At 45.3% G+C, this 16,296-nt stretch overlaps 1 protein-coding gene across 1 annotated transcript in view; it reads left to right on the top strand.

Annotated features, from left to right (window-relative positions):
• MTNR1A (melatonin receptor 1A) overlaps nucleotides 1-14,429 on the top strand; it is a 28,388-nt gene extending 13,959 nt beyond the window's left edge. Inside the window, exon 2 of the mRNA XM_003823494.6 lies at nucleotides 12,287-14,429. Coding sequence (XP_003823542.2) covers nucleotides 12,287-13,155 — 869 coding nt within the window. The 3' untranslated portion in view covers nucleotides 13,156-14,429. The remainder of the gene's footprint in view (nucleotides 1-12,286) is intronic.
• The last annotated feature ends 1,867 nt before the right edge of the window (nucleotides 14,430-16,296 follow it).

Here is a 16,296-nt window from a genome sequence, read left to right as displayed (position 1 = left end):
TTCTACACTCATGGTGCACACTGCCTCTAGTAATCTGAAGACACTTTTCTAAGGTATAGTCTCTTTACATTTAAGAATCTAAAACATTGACTGTGTGCTTTGATGCCTCGAAGTAAAGCCCTTCCCTTTCCCTTGTACTGCCAGAGAATATTCCCTACACAACTGTGGTAGCTCAGCTTTCTCTTATCATACAGGTAACATGTATGCACGTGGAATTTTAAAAAATACAAACCAAGTTTGTAAATAGTTCTTTATTACTGGTCTTCGTGATGCTTAAGCTCAGGCACACTCAGTTCCTTTTAGTCTTCGTGAAGAGTACTATTCAGGGGGCCTCTAGTCTTGCTTTCCACATGGTTAAAGTCCAGGCTGAAATGAAAGAAGGAGTGAATATTGACCTGCTGGGAAAAACCAACATCTTAGTGGATATGAGCAGAAGAGCAAGTAATTTCTGCTTTTCTGAGGGAGTAGTTCAGAGGCCAAAGCGTGCGTTAATTCAATCAGCAAATTATTTCCGAGCACCTATTATGTGCCAGGCTCTGTGCTCACCGTGAGAATGTGAAGGTTCATGTCCACAGTGAGGACCTGAGTCTCAGAGGGAGACAGACTGCTGTGTGAATGTGTGTGTTTTCATGTTGCCTTGATACTGGGAGCAGATGCACACGTAGTGAGGTTGGAAGCATGGAAGAGCAGTGCCGGGAAGCAGCTACAGCCTGTAACTCCTACCCGGTATGGTTGGCTCGTGTCTGTAAGACACCATAGTAAGTAGCTCCTTTTTTCTATCTAGAAGCCAGTGACCTCTTTAGGAAACCACCCAACCTCATCACAGAGCTGAAGGTCTATTTCAGGTTCGCTAGAAACAGAACCTGAGACAGAGGCTTGGTACTCGTGCTTTGCTGAGGGAGCACTCTCACGGGGAGCTTGTAAGACAGAGAGGAGAGCAGATCAGGGCAGGGGAAAGGGTCAGGGAGGGATGGGGTCTCAGGGAAAGCTGAGACTTGGCCTCATCCATAAGTTGGGGCCTCTGGGCGTAAATCCAGTGGAGTTGCCATTACTTGAGGCAAAGGGACTGGTCGTTTGTACCCCATTCAGTGGCTCTTTGATCAGTGAAGGCAGTCTCTGGGGAAGGATCCAGTCCTTGCCAAATGAAGATGCCCAGAACTCACAGCCACTTTGGGGAGAAATGCACCAGCAGCGTCTACGACAACACCTGTGAAAGACAGAGGATGAGCAGAAGCCGCCTGGAGCCCAGGCTTGCTGTGGTAATGGGCCCTGCTAACCCACACGCAGAAGGAAATAAAGTGTCCGCGGAGTTAATCATTGCACAGATTTGGAGATTATCAAATGAGGAAAAAGATGGCTAGAGCTGTAGAAGCAGAAGTTTTTCAGAAATACACATTTTCATTGTTCATGAAAACTTCAGACACAGGGTCCACACTTTGCACAGTGTCAGATAGGTTGATAGATTTCTGTGTAATTCACAAAAAAAGCCAAGTGATGCAGAAGTATTCATTCAAATGCAAATCAGCCTGAGGATTGCAGTGTGGGATTTCTAAAAAAGAGCAGAAATGACTGATCAAAGGTAAGAGTCTGGCCCAGGATAGGAAGTTCCTGTAGATTTACTTAGTTAAGACTTTTACTAGTTAATAACGGCATATCTAGCATAAAAAAGCGTTACACAAATGGCTGCTGCAGGCCGGGCATGGTGGCTCATGCCTGTAATCCCAGTACTTTGGGAGGCCGAGGTGGGTGGATCATGAGGTCAAGAGATCGAGACTATCCTGGCCAATATGGTGAAATCCCATCTCAACTAAAAATACAAAAATTAGCTGGGCTTGGTGGCGTGCACCTGTAGTCCCAGCTACTCAGGAGGCTGAGCCCAGGAGAATTGCTTGAACCCAGTGGGGGTGGGGGACGGCAGAGGTTGCAGGGAGCCAAGATCACACCACTGCATTCCAGCCTGGTGACAGAGCCAGACTCCATCTCAAGAAGAAAAAATGAAAAAAATAGCTGCTGCTTCATTTCCACCTTCCAAATCTTATACAAAATTCTTTTGTGGGTGAGGCTATCCTATAATTATGCAGAAAACAGAATTCTAGGGAGCATAGTTCCAATTTAGCTAAGTTGACACAATACTAATTCAACACAGTCCACCCCTTGACAACTTGGGTTCTAGCTATATCTTTTAACCATATTTAACTTCGAAATAAAGGAAACATCAAAATTATGCTTCCATCTAACAAAGCAACTATCCCGTGTAAAATTGAAAATACATTAACCCTCTTTGTAAAAGAAAATACAGTCTATTTATGCAACTTTACATCATTTTTATTATTCTAGTTGAGTCACATTCCCCATTTGATATCCTATAACTTAAATTCTGAGATACAAGGTTCACTATTAACACATCTTATATGAGATGGTAGGGGAATAGCAGAGGGAAAGAGACACAAAGTTATTACTATATTCACAAATTGTTCATGGTAAAGCAAGCAGGAAATACTCATAATTATTTTAGCCCTCATTTCTGCAGTTGGCCAGGTGGCCATAGTGGGTATTTGGAACTACCATTCCCTCCTCATTTCCTCTGCCCTCTGGCTCTTTGCATGTTCTGGTGGCTGAAGCCTTCATTCCTAACACTCTGGGACACTGGCATTCCTGCCTGTATTGGGTTATTTTGGTTTCCCATTGGCTTCAATCCCAGGGCATGGGAGTACTGAGACACGCTAGCGATTTCTGGCATGCCAGATCTATACTTCCTTGCTCTTACTGTGCAATCATAACCCAGTTTCCCCTTGATGATCAGGACTAAACACGGTAAGCACAGTAACCCCCCTCCTTGTCTACTGATTCACTAGAATGAGGAGCCCCAAATAGCAGGTGGCACTCTCAACCTCCAGTTTTCTGGTTTTCTTTTCTTTGAGACAGGATCTTGCTCTGTCGCCTGAGCTGGAGTTCAGTGGTGCCATCATGGCTCCCTGCAGCCTTGAACTCTTGGGCTCAAGTGATTCTCCCACCTTAGCCTCCCGAGTAACTGGGAATACAGACATGCACCTGCACGCCTGGCTAATTTATTTTTTGTAGAGATGGAGTTTCACCATGTTGCTCAGGCAGGTCTTGAACCCCTGGGCTCGAGTGATCCACTCACTCCAGCCTCCCAAAGTGCCAGGATCTGTGCCTAGCCTCAATTGCCAGTTTAATGAAACCAAAGGGGTGTCTCCTGGTGGAAGCATTGCTCCCTTGGGAACTAAGACTTTAGACCAACAGAACCTAAAGTTTCACAGAAAGGAAGCAAACATTCTGCTAGGGTATCACCAGGGTAATATGAGAGGATGAGCTGCCATTTTCACCCTTGATTTTCTGATCCATGAATCCTGGCCATGGGATGAACAACATTCTATGTTAACCACTGATTTACAGCAGGTGCCACATGATAGGGATCTGTACCCTAGGCTCACCCACCTGGTGCTGAAACTGAACCTTCAAAAGCCATTCCACCAACATATCAGGTCAGCTGTTTTGAGATGGGAAACCTGGTAAGGGCAGTGAATTCCCAGGACATGGCCCCATTGCTATATACTTCATTTGCTGTCAGAGGAATTCCTTAGTCAAAAGCAACGCCATGAGGAATACCATCATGGTGGAGAAGGCATCCTGTACATCCGTGGGTGTTAGGTTGCTGGAAGATTTAAGGGCCTGAAAAGGTAGGAAAGGCACATCCATATTCAGAGTATGCCTCTGTTCCAGCCAGAACAAACCACTGCTCCCTTTGATGATGGAAGTGGTATGTAATCCACCTACCAGCAGCGTCTGACTGATTTTCCCAGGGAATGGTGCTCCGCTGGTGTTATCTCCACTCTTGGCAGGCTGGACATTCAGCAGTGCAGCAGTGGCTGCATCCAGATCAGTTTTCATGAGGAGTAATCTGATGCTGAGCTCATGAATAACTTCTATCCTTGCTGCCATGACAACTTTGTGAGCCCATTGGTCAAGGACTGGTGGCCAAAGACAGATTAACCGATATACACAGGTTGCATCATCAAGACACAAATATCTTCACACCAAGTGTCCATTCTGAGAGGTCTGTGTGCTACGTCTTCCCCAGAGCCCCGTAACCGGTTTTCTAATTATGTTTCTTCCAAATCATTGCCCATCTAGCTCAGTGGTCCCTAACCTTTTTGGCACCAGGGACTAGTTTCATGGAAGACAATTTTTCCACAGGACAGGGTGGGGGAATGGTTTCGGGATGAAACTGTCCCACCTCAAATCATCAGGCATTAGTTAGATTCTCATAAGGAGTGTGCAGCCTAGATCCCTCACATGGAGTTCACAATAGGGTTCGCCCTCCTATGAGAATGTGATACCGCCGCTGAGCTGACAGGACGGGGAGCTTAGGCAGTAATGCTTGCTCCCATGCCGCTCACCTCCTGCTGTGCAGCCTGGTTCCTAACAGGTCACGGACCCAGTCTGTGGCTAATGGTCAGCTAGAGCAGTGGCTAATGGTCAGCTAGATCAGGCGTCTCCAACCTGATCAAGCTGACCATTAGCCACTGCCCATGAATCTAGCTGACCATTAGCTACTGTCCCCATCAGGTTGGGGACCCCTGATCTAGCTGACCATGAGCCACTGCCCATTAATCAGTGCAGATCTAAACCTGTGGCCCTCTCTCCTTCCAGGAAAAATGAACAACCAGTTTGAAGCATTGCTCAAAGTTCTGTTTCCTGGGAGGGTCTTCCTCCATGCTTGTTTTTCAGGGCTGTACTGAATTGGGTCTGTAGTGCTGCAACCATCCAATTTCAGGTAGTGTCAGTAGGTCATGAAAAGCCATGTGGACACCAGGCAAGAAGGTTTTTTTCTTTCATATTCAGCTGGTCAGGGGCACATCCTCATGAGGCCATAGGAGCATGCTGAGGGAATGGAGGCAGGGTGGTGGGAACGCGGGCTGTGGCCTCTGAGCCACTTGCTCTTGCATCTTCCCTGTGCCTTCAGGAGCTGCCGGAGCCAGATCTTGGATGTGCGGCTTCTGTTTGATGCTGTGATGGGCAACTTTGTGATTTGGTGATTTGGTGGGTCAGACAGACAGCACCTGGTCCTTCAGTCAGACAGCACCTGGTCCTTCAGTCAGACAGCACCTGGTCCTTTAGTCAGACAGCACCTGGTCCTTCCTTCAGTCAGACAGCACCTGGTCCTTCAGACAGACAGCACCTGGTCCTTCAGTCAGTCAGACAGCACCTGGTCTTCCTTCAGTCAGACAGCACCTGGTCCTTCCTTCAGTCAGACAGCACCTGGTCCTTCCTTCAGTCAGACAGCACCTGGTCCTTCAGTCAGTCAGACAGCACCTGGTCCTTCAGTCAGACAGCACCTGGTCCTTCCTTCAGTCAGACAGCACCTGGTCCTTCAGTCAGACAGCACCTGGTCCTTCAGTCAGTCAGACAGCACCTGGTCCTTCCTTCAGTCAGACAGCACTTGGTCCTTCAGTCAGACAGCACCTGGTCCTTCCTTCAGTCAGACAGCACCTGGTCCTTCGGACAGACAGCACCTGGTCCTTCAGTCAGTCAGACAGCACCTGGTCCTTCAGTCAGACAGCACCTGGTCCTTCCTTCAGTCAGACAGCACCTGGTCCTTCAGACAGACAGCACCTGGTCCTTCAGTCAGTCAGACAGCACCTGGTCCTTCAGACAGACAGCACCTGGTCCTTCAGTCAGTCAGACAGCACCTGGTCCTTCAGACAGACAGCACCTGGTCCTTCCTTCAGTCAGACAGCACCTGGTCCTTCAGTCAGTCAGACAGCACCTGGTCCTTCAGTCAGACAGCACCTGGTCCTTCCTTCAGTCAGACAGCACCTCGTCCTTCAGACAGACAGCACCTGGTCCTTCAGTCAGTCAGACAGCACCTGGTCCTTCAGACAGACAGCACCTGGTCCTTCCTTCAGTCAGACAGCACCTGGTCCTTCAGACAGACAGCACCTGGTCCTTCCTTCAGTCAGACAGCACCTGGTCCTTCCTTCAGTCAGACAGCACCTGGTCCTTCCTTCAGTCAGACAGCACCTGGTCCTTCCTTCAGTCAGACAGCACCTGGTCCTTCCTTCAGTCAGACAGCACCTGGTCCTTCCTTCAGTCAGACAGCGCCTGGTCCTTCAGTCAGTCAGACAGCGCCTGGTCCTTCAGTCAGTCAGACAGCACCTGGTCCTTCAGACAGACAGCACCTGGTCCTTCTGATAGACAGCACCTGGTCCTTCAGACAGCTTTCAGATCACATGGTCACTTGGGGGTCCATGTTCGAGCATTCAGACTCTACCAAGGCCAAGTAGGAAGTAAAAAACGGTATCTGCAAAGGAGAGCACAGATTTGCTGCAAAGTACTAAGGGTCTGTGTTATGAGTCATCTGAATGTGCCTGCTAAGGCCTCCTTACAGCCTTCCTATTAACATGCAGTGGTCCCTCCATATCCATGGGTTCCACCTCCAGGGATTCAACCAATCATGGATTGAAAATACAATATTTGAGGGATGTGGAACTCAAAGACATAGAGGGCCAACTTCACATATTCACAGGGTCTGCAGGGCCAACTGTGGGACTTGAGCATTGATGCGGTTTGGCTGTGTCCCCACTCAAATCTCATTTTGAATTACCATGGGTTGTCAGGGACCTGGCAGGAGGTAATTGAATCACAGGGGCAGGTCTTTCCCATGCTGTTCTCGAGATAGTGAATAAGCCTCACAAGATCTGATGGTTCTATATGGGGGAGTTTCCCTGCACAAGCTCTCTCTTTGCCTGCTGCCATCCATGTAAGATGTGACTTGCTCTTCTTTGCCTTCCACCATGATTGTGAGGCTTCCCCAGCCACGTGGAACTCTAAGTCCATTAAGCCTCTTTCTTTTGTAATTGCCCAGTCTCGAGTATGTCTTTATCAGCAGCATGAGAATGGACTAATACAAGCATCCATGAATTTGGGTGTCTATGGAGATCCTGGAGTCAGTCCCTGCTGATACCAAGGGACAACCCTATAAACAATTCAAGCCCCACTGGTGTCTTAATCTGTTTCTGCTGTTATAACAATGTAGACTGGGAAGTTGTAAATAACTGAAATGTGTTTCTCACAGTTCTGGGGGCTGGGAAGCCCAAAATCTAGGCACTGGCAGATTTGGAGTCTGGTGAGGGCTGCTGTCTACTTCCAGGATGGTGCCTTCTTGCTGTGTCTTCTGGAGCAGATGAATGCTGAGTCCTCACATGGTGGAGAGATGAACAACTCCCTGGCACCTCTTTTATAAAGGCACTAATCTTATCTGTAAGGGCTCCACCCTCATGATTTAATGGCTTCCTAAAGGCCCCACCTCTCAATACTATCACACTGGCGATTAAGTGTCAACATATAAATTTTGGGAGAGACACATTTAGACCATAGCCATTGGATCAGATGGATCAGGTGGCTGAGCAGCCTTCAGGGCCTTGTTCTGGGCTCCAGTCAACACTGACAGCTTTTTGAGTCACTCAGGAAATGGGTTGGTTTAATACGTCCAACCCTTTGTATGGTTGGTATATTTTGTTTTTCGTCTTAGTGGTTGGAGGGTGATGCAATGACATTGTTTTCACCTTGGAAGGTGAATGCAGGTGGTCTTTTTTTTTTTTTTTTTTAATGGAGTCTTGCTCTGTTGCCAGGCTGGAGCGCAGTGGCACGATCTCAGCTCACTGCAACCTTCGCCTTCTGGGTTCAAGCGATTCTCCTGCCTCAGCCTCCCTAGTAGCTGGGACTACAGGTGCGCACCACCACGCCCAGCTAATTTTTGTATTTTTAGTAGAGATGGGGTTTCACCATGTTGGCCAGGATGGTCTTGATCTCGTGACCTCGTGATCCCCCGCCTCGGCCTCCCAAAGTGCTGGGATTACAGGCATGAGCCACCACACCCGGCCCAGGTGGTCTTTTAAGGAATTCTTTTGCCCCTGCAGGCCGTGACTACCAGTGTCCCTTAACTACTGGAAATAGGGTTTCTAAAACTTTAAATCTAGTCCTATTACAGAATCAACTGCAGGTAAGCCAAAACCAATACAGAGAAACCATCCTGAAGGTTCTCCTTGGTCCACTTCCAGAACCAAATTCTGTATCAGTCTGGGTTCAATCAATCCAAGAAGCAAAATTGTTAGAGCAGTTGTGTGAGCTGATTAAATAGCGTATTTGAGGTTTTAGCTTCTGTGTCTGGTGCTGCTGTCTAAAGTCCAAGGAGTTAAGAAGGAAAGCTGGATGTTAGGAGGGGACGCAGGGGAAGCTAGAACCTGGGAAGAGGGACTGGAGCTCTGGAGGATGGTCGAAACTCAAGCCAGGAGGAGGTGAGCAGGAGCTGGAGAAGCTGTGAGCACACTGCCGCCACCCACCCCCTGCAGGGCAGCAGATGAGACTCGGAGTGCCGAGCTTCTGGTGGCGTCTGGCACTTGACAGACATACTGAGGGCAGAGAGCAAGCTACTGCTGCACTTCCGCCTTCAAAATCTCACGCAATTGCCTCTTGTGGGGAACACTAACCCGGAGCGGTGCAAGGAAAAGTCTTTTCAGCTTCGCGAAGTTGACACAATATAAACCCACTGTGCATCGATTAACCCTCGGCCAGGTACTGTTCAAGGTGGAGGGAGAAGATGTCTAAGACAGGCGGTGTCCTCACCGAGGTGATAGCTGGGGCTGTGGGAGATGGGGAGAAGTAGAGACATAATCGCGATAAACAGAAAAGCAACGTCGTGCTGCTGTGTCATTCCCAGAAGGGACTCACGGGACTAGTTCTGAGGAAGGTACTCCCAGCAAGCTGACATTTTAGTTGTCTGTTACCTTATTTTATTCATATCTGTGCCATATTTCACTTCCAATTTAAGGTTTTATTCCTGGGAACAAATATTGACTGTGCATTTTATAGTTGGTGCCTTTAATCACCTCAAGGCTGATCGCTGTTCGTCTTGTTGCCAGCATACTGACTTAGGTGTTTTCCTCCCCTATCTTCTCTTTAGAATGTTCTAGTTCAAATACGCTTCTTTAGAATTGTGCCTGGAGAGGCTGTAAGCCAGGACGTAGCCACAGGGCCCAGTTTCTGAGTCTCGTATCTGTAGGAGCACAGGAGCTTTCTCAGGGAAATAACATTGAACAACACTCACCAGTTCATAGCATTGGTATAATCCTGACTCTTTCACTAAGTAGTCGTACGACTTCATCCAATTTAACTCTATATTTTTGTTTTCTCATCTTTAAAAAGCAGGAATTATTCAGGGAGATCATTAACCCATCTCTCAATTTTAACATCCTATGATTCTATGATTCTGCCACAGTAAGGATTGGAACTATATTCAACAGAGAAGAAATTGTTAGACATGAACAGACATTATTTTACATTTCAGAATGCATTATTAAGCTTGTTGCATACAGTCCTGGATATCTGTAAAAATGGGTAGATTGTCCATATGTCTGGAGTTACATAGATTTGAGAATGGAATAGATGAACTTATAATGTGTATAATTATAATTAGATGATTTAATGACTCTTATCTGGTGAAGTTCATAAAAGAAAAAAGGAAATTCCCTTTTTCCTTCTCCCCCCAGACACCACACACCCCCCATGCACACATGAACACCGGTGCTAAAGCTTTATGTGAGCTACCTGACAGCCGCACCTGTGGGGAGTCTGTGGCTTAATTAATTTTCACTAAGATTTGTAAAATGGGATTAATTCAAAGAATTAATGATCTAATTAATGTAATTGCTTGAATTGTAATGCAACATAATTACTATAAAATAAATGAGGCAGGGTATTCGAGCCATGAAAGAAATTTATGACATCATTTGTGATTTCATTTTTAAGCTCTTTTAAAAATAAATCCATATTAGGCCAGTTTGTCATCATGACACTCTGGGAACAAATGTGCTGTTACAATGACAGTTTGATTTGGAACAGAATTTCACATATTATAGATACTTTTAAAGCATTAAACATTTTGAGCTAAATAATTTATTAAAATACACCTCTTAGGAATTTAAATGTTTCAACGCTAATTGAAAGTGATCTGTGGGAAAATAAATTTGCCTTTGTAACTTTAATTTGGACGAATACAACCAATTTTTAAAGTATTTGCTTTTATGACAATTTATCTGAAATTCCTAAATAAATGGCACAAATTTTACCTTTCTCTCATCTTGACTGCTATGGGCTGTCTCATTTCAAATATTGGGAAGTGACAGTTTAATGAACTCATTGAGTGTATGAGCAAAAGTCACTGTATTTATTGGGTGTGGTCTAGGACGCAAATATGAGGAAATGTACTCACGAGGGCCAGCATCTGGAGACGCAGGGAAGCCTGGCCTACAGGTCAATAGAATAGAAGGCGAAATCTTCTGTCCTTCCACCTGGGGCTCCCTCTGTCCCTGTCCAGCGCACCCCTTTCCTCACTGCTTCTGGTCTGTGCATGCTCTGGTGCTGCTGCTTACTCTAGTGTAATTTTCTTTTTCTTTTTTTTCTTTTTTTTTTTTTTGATACGGAGTTTTGCTCTTGTCACCCAGGCTGGAGTGCAATGGCGCGATCTCTGCTCACTGCAACCTCTGCCTCCCAGGTTCAAGCAATTCTCCTGGCTCAGCCTTCCCAGTAGTTGGGATTACAGGTGCCCGCCACCACGCCCGGCGAATTTTTGTATTTTTAGTAGAGACGGGGTGTCACCATGTTGGCCAGGCTGGTCCTGAACTCCTGACTTCAGTTGATCCACCCACCTTGGCCTCCCAAAGTGCTGGGATTACAGGTGTGAGCCACTGCGCCCAGCCACTCTAGTGTAATCTTTTTGGCTTTTCCTGTCTCTCAATTCCTGTTTCCCCCTGCACCAAATATATGCATTTAATATGTAAACTGAATTGAATTTATTATAATTTAATCTGAGTAAAAAGCAGTATAAAGTGCTTTAAGACCCTTCAAAGGAGGAAGCTCTTACCACTAGGTGGGCAAATGAGCAAAGGCTTCTGGCATTTCTATTTGAGATAGACTTGGGAGAATGGGCAGGATTTAGAAAGTTGATGTGAGGAGCCATTCGAGGCAGAAGGAATAGTAAGAAACAGAGGCAGAAGAGCCGCAAAAGAAAAAAACCATATTTGCAGAACATCTCATAATATTTGACTAATGTAGCTGGGAGCAATGGCTCACACCTGCCATCCCAGCACTTTGGGAGGCCGAGGCAAGTGGATGGCTGGAGCCCAGGAGTTCGAGAGCAGCCTAGACAAAATGGCAAAACCCCGTCTCTACAAAAATACAAAAACCAGCTGGGTGTGGTGGTGTGCACCTGTGGTCCCTGCTGCTTGGGAGGCTGAGGTAGGAGGATTGCTTGAGCCCTGCAGGCGGAGGTTGCAGTGAGCCAAGATCGGACCATTGCACTCCAGACTGGGTGACAGAACAAGACTCTGTCTCAAAAAAATAAAAATAAAAAAGTGACTAGGGTTTTTTTTTTCTGTAATTAAATATGTGTTGTTATATTAATTGAGAAAATTAACAGACTATTTAGGGTTTAAGTTTTGTAACGTAAGTTCTTTATAAGATCTCAGAGAATTTCTGCATTTTCCTTTGGTTCAAGGTGAGGGAGTCGTAGAATAAGAACATTTCTATGGTGTAAGACACGGTACATGGCGCTCACCACAGATAGTCTCATCTCGTGCTCACCACAGCCCTAAGAGGAAGCTGCTCATTATCCCATCATCCAGGGGAGGAGGCAGGTGCTTGGGGAGATCAAGTAACTTGCCCCAGTTGGACAGTTAGTAAGGAGTGAAGCCATGTTCTCATCCAGACGGCTGACGACAGATCCCTCTTGCCCTTAACTCCCCCTCTATGGGATCAGCAAGAACAGAAGCTAGAGGCCCCCTGAGAGCTGCTGAAGGACTACAGAGGGAATGAAGACTTGAACTTAAGGAAGTTGTGGCTGGCTTGACATCATATGAGATTTCTCAGGTGATGTAGAAGGCTCCAGAACAACAGATGGCGTGCAAGCATTCTGATCTCAGGACTTTTTAAGAGATGAGAAACCGAACGGTTTGAAAGACAGCAGTTTTGAACATGGGACAGGCCCTGTTCTGGGGAGGTGGGAATGTGTGAAGAGCGGATTCGATGTGTCAGGAGCGGCAGGGGACTGGCGTCCTGTGAAACGGCCTCCACTTCATTTGCAGTGCGGCCGCCGCTGTGACGTCAGGTCATCGGAGCGGCAGAAGCAGCTCCTTCTTTAACAATTGTAACAGAAAACCCACTGTGAACTGGTATTCACTGTATTTTCTAAACGATTCTCTTTCAGGAAACATCTTTGTGGTGAGCTTAGCGGTGGCAGACCTGGTGGTGGCCATTTATCCGTACCCGTTGGTGCTGATGTCGATATTTCACAACGGGTGGAATCTGGGCTATCTGCACTGCCAAGTCAGTGGGTTCCTGATGGGCCTGAGCGTCATCGGCTCCATATTCAACATCACCGGCATCGCCATCAACCGCTACTGCTACATCTGCCACAGTCTCAAGTACGACAAACTGTACAGCAGCAAGAACTCCCTCTGCTACGTGCTCCTCATATGGCTCCTGACGCTGGCGGCCGTCCTGCCCAACCTCCGTGCAGGGACTCTCCAGTACGACCCGAGGATCTACTCGTGCACCTTCGCCCAGTCCGTCAGCTCCGCCTACACCATCGCCGTGGTGGTTTTCCACTTCCTCGTCCCCATGATCATAGTCATCTTCTGTTACCTGAGAATATGGATCCTGGTTCTCCAGGTCAGACAGAGGGTGAAACCTGACCGCAAACCCAAACTGAAACCACAGGACTTCAGGAGTTTCGTCACCATGTTTGTGGTCTTTGTCCTTTTTGCCATTTGCTGGGCTCCTCTGAACTTCATTGGCCTGGCCGTGGCCTCTGACCCCGCCAGCATGGTGCCTAGGATCCCGGAGTGGCTGTTTGTGGCCAGTTACTACATGGCGTATTTCAACAGCTGCCTCAATGCCATTATATACGGGCTACTGAACCAAAATTTCAGGAAGGAATACAGGAGAATTATAGTCTCGCTCTGCACAGCCAGGATGTTCTTTGTGGACAGCTCTAACGACGTGGCCGATAGGGTTAAATGCAAACCGTCTCCACTGATGACCAACAATAATGTAGTAAAGGTGGACTCCGTTTAAAAAAGCACCACGTTCCGGGTGAGATGCACGCGCTGCGCAAGGCCTCGCTCTTGACAGATGTCTGGAAAAGCGGAGTGGTGGAGGAAACTTCCAACTTTTACCTGGCTGCTGCCATAGTTTCTGAGCTAATGTGCTGTCAGCGTTATAAACCCCTCCAATTCTACTAGTCAAGAGAAGTACAGAATGTATGGAGAGTTACATGTTAACTGAGGAATGCGGTTCAGGGCTGGGGTGAGAGTAAGCTGCTGAATGCATTCAGGGGGAGGAGTGTGCAAACTTTTATTGTAAATGAGTGCCACAAAAGGGGTAATTGCATTCTTCTTCACTTTTTGAAGATTTCTAGCAGAAAAATGAATAGAGAATTTTATTTATAAATGAGCAAATGGAACAATTTTTTTTTCTGTAAATGGAACAAACAATGAAAGTGGGGTGAGTGCCTCTTATTACAGAGGGAAAGGCTGAACATAAATCAGTTAATGGCTCATCAACAATCACAACCACAACCAACACCACAAACCTTTCAGTTGGCAGAGTTAGCATTGGGTAGCTATACTCATGGTCATAAATGTTTGCTGCTCTATATTACAAGTTGTGCATGCAACCAGATAAAGAACTAAATTATAGGCTGGGCACAGTCGCTCACACCTGTAATCTCAGCACTTTGGGAGGCTGAGGCCGGCAGATCAACTGAGTTCAGGAGTTTGAGACCACCCTGGGCAACATGATGAAATCCCATCTCTAACAAAATACAAAAAATCAGCTGGGCATGGTGGCACACGCCTGTAATCCCAGCTACTCAGGAGAGTGAGTTAGGAGAATCCCTTGAGCCCCAGAGGCAGAGGTTGTGGTGAGCCGAGATCACGCCAGTACACTCCAACTTAGGCTACAGAATGAGACTCTGCCTCAAAAAAAAAAAAAAAAAAAAACCATTTGACCCAGCCATCCCCTTACTGGGTATATACCCAAAGGATTATAAATCATGCTGCTATAAAGACACATGCACACATATGTTTATTGTGGCACTATTCACAATAGCAAAGAGTTGGAACCAATCCAAATGTCCAACAACGATAGACTGGATTAAGAAACGGTGGCACATATACACCATGGAATACTATGCAGTCATAAAAAATGATGAGTTCATGTCCTTTGTAGGGACATGGATGAAACTGGAAACCATCATTCTCAGCAAACTATTCCGAGGACAAAAAACCAAACACTGCATGTTCTCACTCATAGGTGGGAATTGAACAATGAGAACACATGGACACAGGAAGGGAAACATCACACTCCGGGGACTGTTGTGGGGTGGGGGGAGGGGGGAGGGATAGCATTAGGAGATATAGCTAATGCTAAATGACGAGTTAATGGGTGCAGCACACCAACATGGCACATGTATACATGTGTAACAAACCTGCACATTGTGCACATGTACCCTACAACTTAAAGTACAATAATAATAATAATAAAAAGAACTAAATTATATTACAGAGCTCTTATTCAGGTGTCAATTACCCTGGGATTTTAAAGCAGCAGTTATGTATAAAATTTTATTTAACTTTATTAGACATTGGGCTTGTTATTATTGTGTCACTGAGCAGCTCTTTTGAATTGATCTCTGTTAATTCATTAATTTGTCGAATGAGCTCAGTTAAAAATGACAAAGGATCAAGTTGCTGTAGACTGTTTGATACGGTGCTGACTGTGTTCTAGATGGACACTTCAGTTGTGCAAGTAAATAACTGAAACCAGATAGCTTTTCTATTATAGATACTGCAAAACAATATTCTTCAGTAATTCATTTTAGAATTTCACTGCCCTAATAGTACTGAAAGTCTGAGAGAGAAAAAATGCATCACAAAACTATGGTTTCATAAACTTTGGCAGCAGTTTACCCCAAATTGTTATTTGAGACTACTGTGAGATATGTCGTATCAAGTGTTTTGCTACAGATGATAACCATGTTTTCTTGTATTTTAAAAGTCTGTAGCAAAGTGTCACATACTAGAATAAATTGCTGATTTGCAACTATATATGTAAGACAAAAAGTTATCTGGATATATTTGCTAATGATTCTTTTCATTAAGCATATTTGGAAAACACCAAATTATGTTTGTCATTATTGGTGTATGTGTGTGTGTGTAAATTGTCTCCAAAACTTTACCCAAGTCATTTATGTGTAAAAGTTCTGAGTTCTTATCAAAATCACATTTAAATATTAAAGATAATATTTAGGCCAGTGTTCCAAATTTCAGATAACCGAAAATTAAAAAATCAACCATGCTCAACTGAGCGCTTTTTGCAGTTTATTTTACACTCTTTTCTTGATGCTTGGTATGAATTACTATGTTGCTAAGTGTACACAGTATGATTCCTTTGTTCTTTATGGAATTTTATGTCTTTATTTCTGTATTGTACTATATTTGAATTGTATGTCAGCAAACATAGTGAATAGAAAACTGTGCCCTTTAAAAAATTGCCAAGAGTAGCTCACCTGAAAATCAAGTATGTAACTTTCAAATATTGAAATGATTTTCCACTACCATCAGATAGTTAGAATATTGCCAATGAAACAGCTACTCATAAAGATCAAAGTAAAATACCCAGGTTTCCCCTACTAGAATCCCCATGTAGAAGTCTCATAATCATTCGAGGTGTTTTCTCCGGTTCCTCACTGTGATATCAATAAGTAGAGCATCCTTATCTCTGTGTTTTTTTCCTCTTGAAAAACTCAGATATGTAATCAGTTGTGCTTGATATTTTCAGTGTACAAACTATTTTGTAGTCTGTTTGGAAGATTAACTCTTTCAAGACCATTAGATTAGGACTTACCAAATGACTGTTGCATAGTACTAATGGGCACCTGGGTAGTATTGTGTAGCATCACTGGACACGTGCTCCTTATTCAAGGAAGCAGACTTTTTCTTTTTTTTTTGAAACAGAGTCTTGCTCTGTCACCAGGCTGGACTGCAGTGGCACAATCTTGGCTGACTGCAATCTCTGCCTTCTGGGTTCAAGCAATTCTCCTGCCTCAGCCTCCTGAGTAGCTGGGACTACAGGTGTGTGCCACCATGCCCAGCTAAATTTTTTTTGTATTTTTAGTAGAGATGGTGTTTTACCATGCTGGCCAGGATGGTCTCG

Source organism: Pan paniscus, chromosome 3, assembly GCF_029289425.2.
Source record: "Pan paniscus chromosome 3, NHGRI_mPanPan1-v2.0_pri, whole genome shotgun sequence".
NCBI lineage: Eukaryota > Metazoa > Chordata > Mammalia > Primates > Hominidae > Pan > Pan paniscus.
Note: the sequence above shows the minus strand (reverse complement) of the source record. Positions and strands in the feature narration are given on the sequence as shown.